The sequence below is a fragment of the Chanodichthys erythropterus genome, chromosome 12 (genome assembly GCF_024489055.1).
Source record: "Chanodichthys erythropterus isolate Z2021 chromosome 12, ASM2448905v1, whole genome shotgun sequence".
Lineage (NCBI taxonomy): Eukaryota > Metazoa > Chordata > Actinopteri > Cypriniformes > Xenocyprididae > Chanodichthys > Chanodichthys erythropterus.
Genome location: NC_090232.1, coordinates 58313099 through 58330741, shown reverse-complemented (window position 1 = coordinate 58330741; position 17643 = coordinate 58313099). Strand labels below are relative to the sequence as shown.

The 17643-nt window shown below is 39.2% G+C and overlaps 1 protein-coding gene across 11 annotated transcripts in view; it reads right to left on the bottom strand.

The window, feature by feature from the left end:
* The window catches only part of pspc1 (paraspeckle component 1), a 146519-nt gene that overhangs the window by 22450 nt on the left and 106426 nt on the right, over window positions 1-17643 (bottom strand). The window contains exons 9-10 of one of the 11 annotated variants that reach the window (XR_010896676.1): window positions 4588-5632; window positions 4329-4443 (exon numbers count right to left, since the gene is read on the bottom strand). The exons of 3 other annotated variants lie outside the window; for them this stretch is intronic. Coding sequence is in view for 3 of the 8 variants with exons in the window: in XM_067404179.1 (XP_067260280.1) it covers window positions 5417-5632 (216 nt within the window). In the remaining 5 variants the exon portion in view is untranslated. Of the gene's footprint in view, window positions 1-368; window positions 6571-17643 lie in introns of those variants that run through there. 7 more of the 11 variants (XR_010896675.1, XM_067404183.1, XR_010896674.1 and 4 more) reach the window with 7 other exon arrangements.

Below are 17643 nucleotides of genomic sequence, written 5' to 3'. Positions count from 1 at the left end.
AAATAGTAAATAATCTGCGCCGGGGCCCATCGTAGGGTGGGGGGTGTCCCTTATGCCCATGATGTAATGGTAATACATCGCTTACAAAGGGTTCATGTTAACTACTGTATGATTATCAGACGATTTTAATGTGTTAATGTTTCAGCTATAGCTATGTAACAATCTGATAAACTACAATTGTGCCGTTTGTATCCATTAACACGCTCATAAACATTACAAAAAGAAATGTCATGCCATAAGCTACACAATTACAAAAAAAAAAAAAAAAAAAAAAAAAAAAGTTATCCCAATAATCAACATTTTGTTATTCAACAAGTGCTAGGCTATTAAGATAAAAAGTTTCTGCTGTAGAGTTTGCGCCTATCTGACTCTCCATGGGCTACACAATGCATATGAATATATAGGCCTATTTGTATTTTGACTGCAGTTAAGAGCAAAATGACGAGAACATGTTTAACATAGGAAGTTTAAGATTCTTTATTAAATATTACTTTGTGCAAAACATATAGGCATCTGTACATTGCACTTCTATAACATCATAACATAAATCATTAAATTATAGTTCAGATGAACCGTACAAACCCAATCTTGTTTTTTTGCTATTTATTTAGGCCTATTTATTTATATCAGCAGATCTGTGTTGATTCAGTTCATTTCAATAACTGCTGATGTTGCAAACTGTGGTTAAGCTGTAAAGCAGCTCGAAAGAATTGACCAAGATATGTAACATTATGTTTCCGTATATTTATTAGAACAATAACTGTACATAATCTGCCATCCAAATAAAATAAAAATGTTAAAGAAAAACAAACAAAAACAACAAACCGATTGTGTTCCATTTATATATCAATGTGTAATTTTTTACATTATCTTGTGTGTATAAAAAGCACTCACCGAACCTAACAGTGCTTGACAAATTTGAGATGGGGGAAGGGCGCTTTGTTTAAAATGTTTGTCACCGAAGCCATTAATCCAGAGGGCGGGAGACTCAAAATATTAGCCTTAGCTATGCGCGTGACAGACCTTTTTGCAATCTTGGTGCTTTTTGTTAATTTTAACATCCTAATCTGATCATATGAAATAAGCTGACGAAATACACAATTGTTAGACTCTGTTATGAGTATTTGCAGTAAGTTTCTCTATTTGTTTGTATTATGGAGATTTGCAGTGTTTTGCAGTTTTTTACGCTCCACTCCAGAAGTTCCGAATGGGATCGACCCTCCCCCCGCGCGTTTGCCAGCGTCTGCTGCTGCCGAGCAGAGTATGTGCGAAGTTTTGACTGGAGCAAGGAGGGATTTTGTAAAAGTCGTAGAGTCGTGTTTTTTCTTTTGTTTGTTTGTTTGTTTGTTTTTTAAATCTGCAAGAAATGTTTGGCATGTGGCACAATAAGCCACTACGCAAATGTGTGTCTTAAGTAGACCAGCTAAAATATATTGTTCGACCAAAAACATCTTATCAATTATTTAAGTAATAAAGACATGTCATAAAGTAATAAATAAATTTAATTAAAACAGAAAGACGTATATTGCTTCAGCCTTATTCAAAGGCCGCGGAAACATGGTTTCGTTTCCATTCCACACCCGACGTTTGGTTTTCTTCCTATTTATTAAATAGTATTGGCAATTGGTTGATGAAACATTGATTGAAATTAAGATACAATTTCTACAAAACGAAATTCACTTTAAAGAAAGACTTAGCTACTATAAAACAAAACTTAATGAAGTGGTCAAACTATGTCTAACCCGCTGCATTTGTCTCCCAACATTGCGCATCCGTCATGCTATTCCCTTTTCACAATCAACATAGGTGAAATTTATTCATTTAAAAATAATAGTCAATAGCCCAATATTTAAATATAAATATGAAACTAAATTGGCTACATTATTATCCCTCTGGCCGACGAAAGCGCCGGTGCGTTATGGTGGATTTTTTCCTCATGAAAGCTGAAACAAAAACAGGCCTTCCGTCATTTTTGGCGATAGCTTACAGATTAGTGCAAGACTACGAATGGTCTACTTTTATTTGTGTACGCTCACAATAACAACAAAACCTTGTACTTTTGTTTTGAATAATAAAATAAAATAAACTGGGTGCGCTTTCAGCTGTCTCTCTGCGAGAATCTGAAACGTCTCAAAAGTGAACTTAAACTCAGCAATAATTGTACCTAAAAAGAAAGAAATATCTCAATTCGATAAGATATAACTGTTAGGTCTGTGTTAAATAAGAGGCGATCTATCCGCTGGAATGTGTCGTTTCTGAAATCATGGCCAGTGTTGCTGCTGTTATCAGTTCTCTTGGCGCTCGTGCACACGCGCAGTTTCACACAGACAGTCGAGCGTTTCGGTCTGGTAAAAGCACAAAACAAAATGCACACAACGTGTCCTTGCTCTTGATGTACAATCACAGATGAACACCTTTGGTTTTAATTAGTAAATTTGCCTAAATATTTATTCCTGACGGTATTTTAGTCTGCGACATCAAAATCACTAAACATTACATAGCATATATAATAGCCCAAAAAAAATAAATAAATAATAATAATCAAGAACAATTTAAAAAATCAAGAACAATAGCAGTAAATAAGAATTATTGCTATTAATGCGGTCTTAATGCTGGACCATTCTGAATGAAAATATTACAGAATGAAAATATTAAATTTATAATCCGTGTGTGCGCTCCTAATATAAATAAATAAATATATATAGGCTATATATGCCTAATGACTGTTTAATGACAATAGCATGCAGTAAGACTTTGTGTAAAGGTCTTTCTTTTAATTTTTGATGCATAGAGTAGCCTAACTATCCCACGTTTTGAAATTAACTCTCACTTTAAATTTTCTAATGGTTTTTAAGGATGTTAAAAGGTTATACTGTAATGTTGTTGTTTTACTTCGTCCTTTCATCTCCGTTTACAAACCGACATTTTATCATTACAGTCACTTTCCAATCCGTCCCTTTGCGCCACCTGGCGGTAGTTTTTTACACGCGACTGAATTTCAGTTAACGCGGCGGCGGTATGCGCGGCGGTAATACCCATTTTGGTTGTCCACCTACTGTAGATATTTTACTGCAAAATTTGTTAAATATGTTTTTTTTTTGTTGTTTTTTTTAACACGCATCGCTTCACTTCTGAAGGCCTTTATTAACCCCCGAAGCCATGTGGAGTACACGTTTATGATGGATGGATGAGGATCATGGAAACACTTTCTTCAGCTCATACTCGTACTCGCATTTACACTGCAAGTCTTAATGCAAAGATCCGATCTTTTGACCATATCCGAATTTTTAGCCCGCCTGTATACATTTACTTTAGACACAAATGGTATCCGATATCTGTTTAAACATTAATTCCCGCCCAAATTGATTGTCGTGATTAATAGCTGTCATGAATGTTTTGCAGCGCGAAATCTAACGGATAGATCTGAACGGATTAGACTGAAAAAAAGTAATTTTGACGTCGTGCAAACCTAGTGTGTAAGATTCGTTGGCAGGAAAAAAAAAAAAAAAAAGATTAGTTTGCAGCCCTGATAGAGAACTATATTTCCCCTCATTCTATGAGAAGCAGCCACATCAGGTCACAGAAATAAGTTATGTCAAACATTCGACTAATGCTATGTGACATGCTAATGTCTTCACTTGTGATCCAATCGACCAAAACAGATCTTAATACTTGGTGTAAACGGGGTCATACTTCTGTTTAGACACAATATGGAGCATACCCTCTCCATATCCATTCAAAGTACTGTGGCACACTGAATTCTGTTTGTGATGATAATGCATAAATATAGGTATGCATGAATTCAAGGGTGAAAGTTCAACATTACAGAATCATGTTTGGACTCAGGGGTTCAGCACTGAGCTAATTCTGAAGCTGTGTGGAAAGTGAATAATGCATTGATAAAACGTAAATGACACTTATAAAGCTGTTAATTTTTAGACGTTAGACTGCAAATAAGAGTAGTCCATACTGATACCAACAGCTAATCATGTCACTGAAATAGGAAAGTGCCAATTTTAAAATCCCTCCTGCTTAAAAAGGATAAGTTTCTCTCTGGAAACCAAGAGGCTTTAAAGTCTGAAACTGTACAATTCGAAACTGTAAAAAAAACTAAAACTGAAGCTCAGAAGCTAACAGAAACAAACAAACAAACAAAAAAGAATTCTGAAAGAAGGGAAGTTTGGGAAGTTCTACAACATTAACACAAACGACAACAAGCATAGGCCTTCACAAGCAAACCTTCTTCCAAGGCTTTTCCATCTGCAAGTTCCAGACTGTCAGGACCATTACCAAGGTACCTTCATCTGCATATTCCAGACTACGAGTACCTTCTCGGTGCTCCAGAAGTTCAGCATCATCCAGCTCTTCGTGTTCAAGGCGGTTTACAACCAGTGGAAGCCCAGCACCACCAGCGGAAATTGTCGGCCACCACTGGGATCATCACTTGACCAAGCAAAATATAAATATTATTTTACCAAACCGCTTTCCAGAGACTTACTGTGTATTGTCAGTATGTGATTTTGCATAGCTGATGACAGTTAATAATCATTCAGTTAATTTGTTGAATTCAGAAAAAAAGTGATTCACCTTATTAGTTTCAGTTTATTTTTCCTTGAGATAATGCTGCCATAGTAACATCCAACTTAATCACCTGCATTTATCACTCTTATGAACTTTATTTCATTATCCATTCATGGCACTCATTTAGTAGTTATTTAGTCAATCACCCATGACTGTTCTTTTACTGTTAAGGTGAAATTCCTTAGCTGGCGCCCTGAGGTAAAGGTGGTCATCTGACATTTTCTCAGGGTTTAGAATGACATTAACTCAGGGTTAAGCACAGTGTGAATGGAAAAAAATACAAAATAAAATAAAGTCATTAAAATATTATTCATTAAAATAAGAAAACATTTGGAACCAATGTACCATTTACTCAATCTGCAACTAAAATGATGTTACTTAATATTAACAAGGATTTAATCTGTGACTTAACCACTAATGCACATAATTATTTTAAAACATTTATTCAAAGTACTGACAAGAAAGCAGAAAAATTCTAAATCTTCTAAAAAAATTCACAGAATCACAGACACAAGAAATGAAAACACGTGCAAGTTCCACATAAACACGTATTGACAGGAAAACAGCTTAATTTTAGATATATATATGTATAAAAAAGGAAATACATGACTACATTAATAGTAAGCAGTAAGCAATCGATGATATTTTGTCAAGTACAAGCTGATTCAATGGCATTTCATAATTTATGACAGTCTTTCACATTAACACAGGGCCTGGCCCATGCCATTTCTGTCCATATTAGACATAAATGGTCATTTGGTCATTTATCAGAAATCATGAGTCAATGTGCTCTAATCTGTACATATGTTAGCATAATTTCCAGAGAAAACAAATATTAGTATCTACTTCGCTTGTTGTTCAGCCCATCAAAGTTGCTCCCAACTGGACTTCCTCTCCCAAAGCCACTTTGGCCAACCACACCTGGAACAGGACCTGCCCCAACCACCATGGGGGAATGCTGCTGCTGCTGCTGAGGGGAGTCAACACCAGTCCGCCCACCCACGGGAGAACCCATCGGAAGAGATCCTCCTTCAGAAAACCGCTCATTATGCTGGATTAAAAATAGGTAGGGCATGTTTGTAGCAAACAAATGTTAAATGCAAAAATACCATTTTACATTAACCATACAACATTTAGTTGTTGCAGAAACAAGAAGTCCAAAATTAGCAAAAATAAATGTTTTTAGGGTAACACTTTCTATAAAGCCTGTATTTATAATGCATTATAAGAGTATTCTTAACGCATTATGCCTTATAAACAACCTTATAATATACTGTATCATCTGATTGAATAATAGACAATATAATACTTAGCTATTTGTGATTATATCTTTCAAGAGTATGATGTATTATAACACCAGATGAAGCCTGCATTCATAATGTATCATAATGGTATTCTTAATGCATCATAATAAGCTTATAATGTGTTGCATCATCTAATGAATATTCATAACAGTAATAATGCTTACTTCTCTGTGGTTATAACTTAAGATTATGATGATTTATAACGCACAATGAACATAATTTTATCCACCAGTAATATATATCCCAGTTTCATATTTTACTTTCCCAAGTCTCATCTTGACATTGTAAGATCTGCACAGTATAATACTACATCTTATGAGTGAGCTTTTACTGGAATCTGTGAGGATTTCCAGTCAGGATTTAGACCATACCATAGTACTGAGACTGCTCTCGTTAGAGTTACAAACGATCTACTCCTATCATCCAATCGTGGCTGTATTTCTCTATTAGTGTTATTAGATCTCAGTGCTGCTTTTGACACTATCGATCATAACATTCTTTTAAAAAGACTTGAAAACTATATTGGCATTAGTGGAATTGCTTTGGCATGGTTCAAATCATACTTATCTGACCGTTATCAGTCTGTGGTAGTTAATGAAGAGATGTCGTATCGATCACAGGTTAAATATGGGGTACCACAAGGCTCAGTATTAGGACCGTTGCTTTTCACTCTGTACATGCTGCCCTTAGGAGAGATAATTAGGAAGCATGGTGTTAGTTTTCACTGCTACGCTGACGATACTCAGCTCTATATTTCCTCGCGCCCTGACGAAACCTACAAATTCACAAAACTAACAGAATGCATAGCTGACATTAAAAACTGGATGACAAGAAATTTCTTATTATTAAATTCAGAAAAAAACTGATTTCCTAATCTTTGGACCAAAAACTTCCTCACGAAAAAACCTTGAATACTCTCTAACACTTGACGGGTGCTCCATTAAACCTTCGTCCTCAGTTAGGAACCTGGGTGTGCTCTTTGATACCAATCTTTCATTTGAAAGTCATGTTTCTAGTATCTGTAAAACCGCCTTCTTCCATCTAAAAAATATATCTAAATTACGACATATGCTCTCAATGACAAATGCGGAACAGTTGGTTCATGCATTCATGACCTCAAGACTAGATTAATGTAACGCTCTACTGGGTGGTTGTTCTGCTCGGCTTTTAAACAAACTACAGTTGGTTCAAAATGCGGCAGCTAGAGTTCTTACTAGAACCAGAAAGTATGACCATATTAGCCCAGTTCTGTCAACATTACATTGGCTCCCTATTAAACATCGTATAGATTTTAAAATCTTGCTACTTACTTATAAAGCTCTAAATGGTTTAGCTCCCCAGTACCTAAGTGAGCTCTTAATGCATTATAGTCCTTCACGTTTATTGCGATCTCAGAATTTAGGCCAGTTGATAATACCCAGAATATCAAAATCAACTGAAGGCGGCAGATCATTTTCCTATTTAGCACCTAAACTCTGGAACAATCTTCCTAGCATTGTTCGGGAAGCAGACACACTCTGTCAGTTTAAATCTAGACTAAAAACACATCTCTTTGCTCTTGCATACACATAACACATTATCAATACATTAACATTTTTCAAATCCGTTAAAGGATTGTTACGCTGCAATAATTAGGTCGGCCGGAACCGAGAACATTTCCTATAACACTAGATATACCTGTACATCAGAACAAGAATGGCATCTACGCTAATATCTGTCTCTCTGCTTATCCTGAGGTTTGCCGGGTGCTGGATCCAGGCCGTATCCAGGTCAGATGGAGAACCTGCATCTGGACCTGACTACAACGTAGCCCAGGATCCCCGTATCCGCTTACATATATTTATATATAATCGATTTTTAAACTCTATAATAAAAATGTACAATTCAGATTTTGATCTCCATATACATTTACATATATATATCTTCCAAGGGGTTTTTTCCCTCCTAGGACTTTTTTCCCAGTGCTAGCACGCTGGGTTTTTCTCCTAGGGGTTTTTTTCCACCCCTGGAAGTCAGCCGACATTGGCTTAATGTAGCACCATCTTGTATATGTTACATATTACCACGCTTGTTTGTACAGTTTTAACCACTTCCCTTTTTTTTTCTGTGCTTCTAATATGTAAAGCTGCTTTGAAACAATTACCAATTGTAAAAGCGCTATATAAATAAATTTGACTTGACTTGACTTGACTGCTTAAAGTAACTTCTAATAAACATCTAAAAAGCTTTAAAATGTGGAAATAATATTTACATGGTCTTTGTCTGCTTTAAGTAACAAAAGTTAGGTATTCTTATAAACATTCATAAAATATCATGAATGGGTTATAAGACATTTCCCTTAGGGTAAAATCAAAGTTGTGTGGAAAACACAAAACTTACTTTTTTGTATGTTTAGGTAAATGCTGAAACATACAATATGGATGTGTTGACAACATTTGATCATAGCATTATTACTGTTACGAATGGAGACTCAGGCAGGAGATCCAAGTGCAGCATTTATTTACAAGTGAGAGTGGTCGTACAGGCAGGGTCAAAACAGGAACAGTGAGGAACAGTGAGGAACAGGCAGAGTCATAGTCAATGGACAGGCAAAGATCAGGGCAGGCAGCAACGGGTCAATAAACAGGAAACAGGCAGTAACGGCAACAAACAGGCAGACAGGAATAATAATGCTCGGAAATGACACACTGGGTAATCAAGACTTCGCGGTGAGGTGGTGTGTGTATGAGTCCTTTATAGTCCAGGTAATGTGTGGCAGCTGGGTGTGGTGATTAGTGTGGAGTGATTGTGAAATGAGTGCAGGTGATAAGCAATGGAGGATCATGGGAAATGTAGTCCGGGATGTGACAGGAACAGACGGTGATCGTGACATAACGCCCCCCTCCCGAAAGGCGCGACCTCGCGCCGTAGATGACACCAATAAGGGAGGGGGGGTGGGTGCATTGGAGATTAGACAGCTGACAGGAACGAAATCTCCAATGCAGGTTCCAGACCAGCCACGGCGGGTCAGGTGCTACGGGCGTGTCAGTGTGTCAGAGGAGTGTCAGAAAGCCACGGCAGGTCAGGCGGCTCGGGCGGCCATGGCAGGTCAGGTGGTTCAGGTAACCATAGCAGGTCAGGTGGCTTGGGCAGCCACGGCAGGACAGAGTCCGAAGATGACCACGGCAGGTCAGGTGATTCAGGTAACCTCGGCAGGTCAGGTGGCTTGGGCAGCCACGGCAGGACAGAGTCCGAAGATGACCACGGTGGGTCGGAAACCATAAATGTCCATAGTGGGCCCCAGTCCATGGGTGGCCATGACGGTACAAAGGCCGATGACGGTACAAAGGCCGATGACGGCAGTGGCCGGGCAGGGTCCCCACCCACAAGCTCCCCACCCACAAGCTCCCCACCCACAGGTATACTGCCCCCCCAAAAAAAGTTCTTAGGGAAATCAAAAGGAGTCGTGGCGGGTTCGTGGACAAGGAGCTCGGGTGGCGCCGGCAGCAGGGCGGAGGCTAGCGAAGGATGCTCCGTGGCTGTATCGGGGAGATCGGGCAGCTCGGTGACGACCTCCGTAGCCATATCAGGGAGAGCGGGCAGCTCGGTGACGGTCTCCATGGCCGTATCAGGAAGAGCGGGCAGCTCTGGGACGGCAGCGAGCTCGGGCCGCTCTGGGGCGGCAGCGGGCTGGTAGACTGGTCCAGAGTCAAAAACGCCTGAATGCCTCCTCCAGGCACGCAAGACCGCCAAAACATAAAAAGTGAAGACAGCCCTCTTGGCCATCACAGGACTGACAGGGAGAGCAGGCTCTGGAGCGGACTCACTGGCTGGAATGGATTCTGGAGAAGATTCACTGGCTGGAGCAGGCTCTGAATTTACAGACACCGAAGGGGCGGCCATCTTGCCCGTGGGCACTGGCAAAGCGTAGGCGGGCTTGCGCGCAAAGCGGCTGGCGGAGGCTTAGGAACGCCAACTGCTCGTGCTGAAATCAGCGGTGGATCAGCCACACTGGAACGCAACACTCTCTGTTCCCGGACAGATCCAGAAACGTGACGTGACTCTGGGCGATCGGTGTAGACGTGACGTGACTCTGGGCGATCGGCGGAGACGTGACTCTGGGCGATCAGCGGAGATGTGAACTGTTGTTGTGATGGTAGCCGCCATCTTGTGAGTGTCCATTGGCGCGGCGGCCATTATGTGATCTACCAGGGTGTCGCATTCCTCCACGACTCCCACAGTAAATGGAGAACCAACTGACAATAGAGCATAGTCCATAAAACCGCAGAGTGATGAACGCGGTCCTCCAGGGTACTATTACCTTGGCGAAGGTGGATGAGACATATAGCTGGGTCCATGCTGATGCTGAATGTGATGGCAAGATTCACGGTAGCTGCTGGATCTTGGTGTGGTGAAGCCTTCTGTTACGAATGGAGACTCAGGCAGGAGATCCAAGTGCAGCATTTATTTACAAGTGAGAAATGTCGTACAGGCAGGGTCAAAACAGGAACAAACAGGAACAGTGAGGAACAGGCAGAGTCATAGTCAATGGACAGGCAAAGGTCAGGGCAGGCAGCAACGGGTCAATAAACAGGAAACAGGCAGTAACGGCAACAAACAGGCAGACAGGAATAATAATGCTCGGAAATGACACACTGGGTAATCAAGACTTCGCGGTGAGGTGGTGTGTGTATGAGTCCTTTATAGTCCAGGAAATGTGTGGCAGCTGGGTGTGGTGATTAGTGTGGAGTGATTGTGAAGTGAGTGCAGGTGACAAGCAATGGAGAATCATGGGAAATGTAGTCCGGGATGTGATAGGAACAGACGTGATACCTAAAACGTCAAAGTCAGCTGAATAATTTTCCCTTTTACCATTTATAGACATACAGTATTTTAGATCCCCAAACCCTACCCAAACCTAAACCATTTTATACAGAATATAAGAATACAATGTAATGGACAGAAGTGTGTAGTAGAATTACAATTTTAGAAACAATATAGCATTAAAAAGATATTTTGCGCCGCTAGTCACACTCCTACCGCTAAACATACCCATAGCCATTTCTTAAAAATATACAGTTACACAGAAAAGCATACTAGACAGACAATTGTAATCATGATAATTTATTTATTGCAAAAATGTCACAAGCGGTACCAAAAGTAGTTCAAATGACGATGTGATGGTTTTGTATGTTTTGGTGTATGTTATGGTTGTTCAAACAAAATAAATATTACTTGACAGTGTTTAAGTGATTACAGAAATGTTATTTATGTTAAGGTTTTAAAGTGTAGGCCTGTTTAACATTATGTAATCCTTAAAAACATGAGCAGCACAAGTCACGAACAGAGTGAATGCTATTTCATATTAGTAGAATGAGTAAACTACATTTAATATATGCGACTGAAAATACCTATATGCCTTCAATAGAGTCAAAACATTATTGCCACGATTTTAATATTCGTAAATAAAAATGTTTACACATTTGCACATCTTGTTCATTCATAAGTAGTGTACATTTTATCGCTGTCAATATGTAAATAATTAGTGAAAGTAAATGTAAGTGTGGTAGAACAACACTATGTAAAAATTAATATTTAGAAGTGTTATAATGCAAGTAAGTTTACGTGCAGTGTTTGTTTTGTTGATTTTACATATTCTCCAAGTATTGCAATACAAAAAAAAAAAAAAAAACTCAAAGCATTTGTTGATATCTTATGGATGTTTATAAGAATACCTAACTTTTGTTACTTTACTTAAAGCAGACAAAGACCACTTATAAATATTATTACTACATTATAAAGCTTTTTAGATGTTTATAACAAGACTTTGTTTTTGTCACCATAAGCAGTAAAATTCCACCCATAATTAATATATTAAACTATGGGATATATATAATCCATTATAACAAATAGATACAATAATGTTTATTTTGTGTTATGAATCATAATATTCTCAATAGTTATTATACAAATACAAATACTTATAATAGTTATAATACAAATAGGTAAGTATTATTACTGCTGTTATGATTATTCATGAGATGATGCAATACATTATAATATACCCTATGTATAATATAAATACCCTTATGATGCTTTATAAATTCAGGGTTCATCTGGTGTTATAATGAATCATACTCTTTAAGTGCCCCTATTATGGATTTTTGAAATTTCATGTAAATGTGTAACATAGCTCTAAGTGAATGAAAACATCCTTCAAAGTTTTAAATCTGAAAACGCAATGTATATAAAGTTATTGTCTCTCAAAAGAGATAGTCGAACCCGAGTCAATTAAATGAGTTGTTTGTAAAATGAATCCAAGCCGTTTCGTTGTGACGTCGAGAGATGAAATATTAGCATATTGCCCGCCCAGTTACTGTGTGTGCAGACACCAGGGAAACCTTGAAACCCCTCCAACACCGCCAATACGTGAAGAATCTGTGGTTAAAGTTCATCTTTACAACAATACCACAGCAGTATAACCCGAACCTTGTGCTGTGTTCCCCTCATTTAACTGACAACTGCTTCTTCAACCTAAATGCGCTGAGGAATTTGCAAGCCAGATGTTATTGAAGGATGGGTCAGTACCCAGTTTATTTGGACCAGCTTTTTCCTCTTCGAATTACAACCTGTAAGTATGATTAATAATTGTTGCTGTTATGTTCTCTGTAGCATGCACAATACGTATTTAGTTGTGTTGTGTGTACGCCGCACAGCTTGTAGGTCTCCGGCTAACCAGCTAAAAGCAATATGTGTTCGTTCGCAATTGTCTAGAAATGTGTTGTCGTTGTTATTACTTGGAGTTACGATAATGAATAGAGCAATACGTTGGTGTACAACTGCAGTGCTTTAACAATACGTTTCTGCGTTGGGCTAATGCATATACCATGACTGGGTGTTTACCACCTAGCTGTGGGCTAGGTTCGCTAACAAACATAAAACTTATTTCCTCTTTGATTGCTTATTTTTAGAACAGAGCGGAGCACCATCATTATTATAATACAACAAAGTGATGCAATCACTGTATACTGTACTCCATATTAATCAGCAGAAGTCATCTGTCTAATCACAGCAGATTAGTGTCATGCAAAGGAGGGGTTTGGAAAAATGAATCGTTGAGCGACTCGTTTTATTACTTTATTTTTTGGAACTTTCCAGAGATTTTTAGTAACTATACAAGCTTCCAGCGCAACAGCCATACACATCCGATTTACGCCTAAAAAGCGTTAACTTCCGTAACATAGTTCACAATTCCATGACGTTCTACGCTATGCCATGACATACTACGCTATGTCCTATGTTATAATACATAGTACGTCATGCCATTTGTACACTACGTTGCAGAAGTTAACGCTTTTTAGACGCAAGTTGAATGCATATGGCTGTCTTGCCGAAAGCTTGTTATTTTACTTTATAAAGTTTTAAATAAGGATATTTGTCTTACACAAATGAATCGATTCACTCCTTTATTAACCCCCGGAGCCGCATGTAGTACATTTTATGATCAATCAATGAACTTTTTCTCATCTCATCCTCACAAAACTGAGTACACCCCTCACATTTCAGCAATTTTATTATATGTTCTCAAGGGACTATAGAAATGAAAATTGCATGTACTTTAGAGTAGACAATGTGCAGCTTGTATAGCAGTACAGATTTACTGTCCTCTGAAAATAACTCAACATACAGCCATTATTGTCTAAATAACTGGCAACAAAAGTCATGTGTACACCCTAAGTGAACATGTCAAAACTGTCCAAAATGTCAATATTTTGTGTGAGCACCATTGTTATTTAGCACTGCCTTAATCCTCCTGGGCAACATTTGAATTCACCAGAGCTGACATCATAATGACATCATGGAGCTGCTGAATGTTAGAATGCGCTTCTCCACCTTCCGCTTGAGGATGCCCCACAGGTTCTCAATAGAGTTCAGGTCTGGAGACATACTTGGCCACTCCATCACCTTCACCTTCAGCTTCCTCAGCAAGGCAGTTGTCATCTTGGCGGTGTGTTTGGGGTCATTATCATGCCGTTCATCCCAGTTTCTGAAGGGAGGGCATCATGTTCTGCTTCAGAATGTCACAGTACATGTTGGAATCCATGATTCCCTCAATGAAGCAGAGCTCTCCAGTACCAGCAGCACTCATGCAGCCCCAGACCATGATGCTACCACCACCATGCTTGACTGTAGGCAAGACACAATTTTCTTGGTACTCCTCACCAGAGCGTCGCCACACATGCTGGACACCATCTCAGCCAAACAAGTTTATCTTAATCTCATCAGACCACAGGACATGGTTCCAATAATTTATGCTCTTGGACAGGTTGTCTTCAGCAAACTGTTTGCGGGCTTTCTTGTGAGCCAGCTTCAGAAGAGGCTTCCTTCTGGGAAGGACGATGGCCATGCAAACCGACTTGTTGCAGTGTGCGGCGTATGGTCTGAGCACTGACAAGCTGACCTCCTGCTTCTGCAACCTCTAAAGCAATGTTGGCAGCACTCATGCATCTGTTTTTTGAAGCCAGCTTCTGCACTTGATGCACAGCACAAGGTCTCAACTTCTTTGATTCAACTTCTTTGGCCTGTTCCAAGTGGAACCAGTCTTGGAAAACCTGGTCCCACTTTATATTAGGTGGCCTTAACTACTATGTACTTACGTTTAAATTAATAATTTGATACAATGCACTTGTGTACATACATGTTATTACATTGTACTTATATTTTAAAAACACAATGTAATTACATCTGTAATTAATTTCTGTAATTACATTTATAATTACACTGTTGACCCTTGCCTTACACCTTACCCCTACCCTTAAACCTACCCATACCACCAAAGCTTTCCCTAACCTTACCCGTATCCCACCTCAACAGCAGCAAAAGTGTTTTGCAATTCAATATGAACCCAATAAGTACATTGCACTTATTAATGTAAGTACATAGTAGTTAAAAGGTACAATGTGATATTTTTTCCGCTAGAGGTCGCTAGAAGCCTATTCAAAACAAAGGCGTAGTTGGGATATGTGGTCTCCATCTCAACGGACGGTGCAAAAGAATAGGGATTGGAGTCTGGAAGAACTCATGTCCGTGGATGCGATTATTAACGTTACTGTAGTATGAAGCAGAGCAGAACCGAGTGTTGCGGGAGCTGAACGAGGAGCTGGAGCGATTGATCAACACACGCCTCACGAGCAGCGGGACTTTTATTATGACACAGTCGACGGCGCCGCTTCCGCTTTTCCGGTCATGAGTTTACGGGAGCTGTCCTTGTCGACAGAACCAGCGGCAGATGGTAAACAGTAATTATGTTCCATAAATAAGTAACACAATCCACCATAAAACGTGCAAGAAGTAAATAAGGAACTGCTTGAAGCAAGTTAGTGGTTTGCTGGACGCTAGACACTACTTCCGCATTTGTCCACGGCACTGTTGTCATGTGGTTTCTACGTCAGTAAAGGCGGTAACAAAGGTAACTGACGTCAATGACAGGCGACTGAATGGGAATTTTCTCATGATTTACAAGTAGTTGAAAACATGAGATATTGTTTGTAATCAGCTGGACAAAATATATAACACTAGCTGCTAACTCTACTGCAAAAATTTTACATATTGTACCTTTAAGGCCACTTAATTAAGTGGGACCGAAAACCTCTCTCTATGACCCTGGCCACTTTGCTGTAACTCAGTTTCATGGTGTTACTGATCTTATAGCCTATGCCATCTTTGTGGAGAGCAACAATTCTAATTCTCAAATCCTCAGAGAGTTCTTCATCATGGGGTGCCATGTTGAACATCCAGTGATCATCAGTATGAGAGAATTGTACTCAAAGCACCAAATTTTAACTGCTCTAATACAAGATCCACACATTTGTATGGTCCTGTCAAGCAGATTAAAAACATGAACATGATGAATAGGACATGTGGCTTTGCATGGGTAAACAGCATACAACTGTTATCACTTAGGGTGTACTCACTTTTGTTGCCAGCTATTTTGACAATAATGGCTGTATGTTAAGTTATTTTCAGAGGACAGTAAATGCTATACAAGCAGCACATTGACTACTCTAAAATATATCCAAGTTTCATTTCTATAGTATTGTCCCTTGAGAAGATATACTAAAATGGTTGCTGAAATGTGAGGGGTGCACTCACTTTTGTGAGATACTGTATATATATATATATATATATATATATATAGCGTTCCAAATTTTTATGCAAGTGACATGTCAGTAAGATTTCAGTACAATAAACATTCAGATTTTAGTTTTTCTAAGAAAACGTTTGTTTGTTTATCCATGTCTTTTTAGATAACTGGTATCAATATCAGACAAAATAATTTGCCAGGTCTATGGAAACCCTACTTAGAGGTTGTTCCACATTATTAAGCAAGTCACAGTTCTCATGCAATATGGGGAGAAAGAAAGATCTTTCTGAAGATGAAAAGCTTGAAATGGTCCAGTGCTGTGCAAAAGGCATGAAAACAACTAATATTGTGTGAAACTGAATGGAGATTATCAAATTATCATAAGATTTGTGACTGATTTAGAGCACAGCAGAACTCATTCAGATAAAGACTTATTAATGAAAGTTCCTGTCAAAAACATTAATTGCATTAAAAGGGCAACTATAAAAAAAGCCAGTGTTGAGCAACAAACAGGTATTTGAAGCTGCTGGTGTCTCTGGAGTCTCAAGAACCTCTCCATGCAGGCTGGCAGTTGTGCGTAAAGATGCATTTCAGCCACTCTAAACCAAACCTCACAAAGAGAAACATTTACAGTGGGTGTAGAAATACATTTTCAAACATTTTTATTGCTGTGGTGTTTTTTGCAGCATGGGATAGTGCATAGGGCATTGTATTTCAGAAGGCACTACCCTCCTTTTTATATCATAGCTGAAAATGGCCAGTTATGAACTCCACATATCTTGCAAGTGTCATTTTAATACCCTCAGAGACCCTAAAGGGACCTTCCATCTCACTTCCCAATATTCCAGCCCAAATCATCACCCGCCAGCTCCTTGCTGACTTCACAGTTGTGGCGACCAGGGCGGGCGAGAGCCGTGAGGGAACGGCGCGAGGCCGGTGACGCGATTGATAACAAGCATCACCTGGGAGGCGCACCGGCCTTGAGTCTCTCACGGAGGAGCTCCGGGAGCATAAAAGGAGGAGCGACGACCGTGGAGGACGAGAGAGGACCAGGCCTGGACTTTATTTTATGGTTTATTATGTTTGTGTGGCCGGCAGACGTCCGCGAGGGTCTGCCAGCATTACTTTCGTTTTGTTCTTTGTTTATTTTGAATTAAAGTTTTATTGAACGTTCGCCGGTTCCCGCCTCCTCCTTCCCACATCTACTGACTTCGCTACAACAGTCTTGTTGGAACGTGGTGGCCATTCACAAACCATCCAGAAATCCATCCATTTATACTTTCCATTGTAGTATGGCATTCGTCAGTAAATAAAACTATTTAAAAATGAGTCTTTATGTATTTCTACACCCACTGTAAATGTTTCTCTTTGTTAGGTTTGGTTAGTGGTGTCTAAAATGCATCTTTACACACAACTGCCAGCCTGCATGGAGAGGTTCTTGAGACTCCGGAGACACCAGCAGCTTCAAATACCTGTTTGATGCTCAACACTGGCTTTTTTATAGCTGACCTTTTAATACTATTTTTTATTTTTTTTACAGGAACTTTCATTAATAAGGCTTTATCTGACCTAGTTCTGCTGTGCTCTAAATCACTCACAAATCTTATGATAATTTAATAATCTCCATTCAGTTTC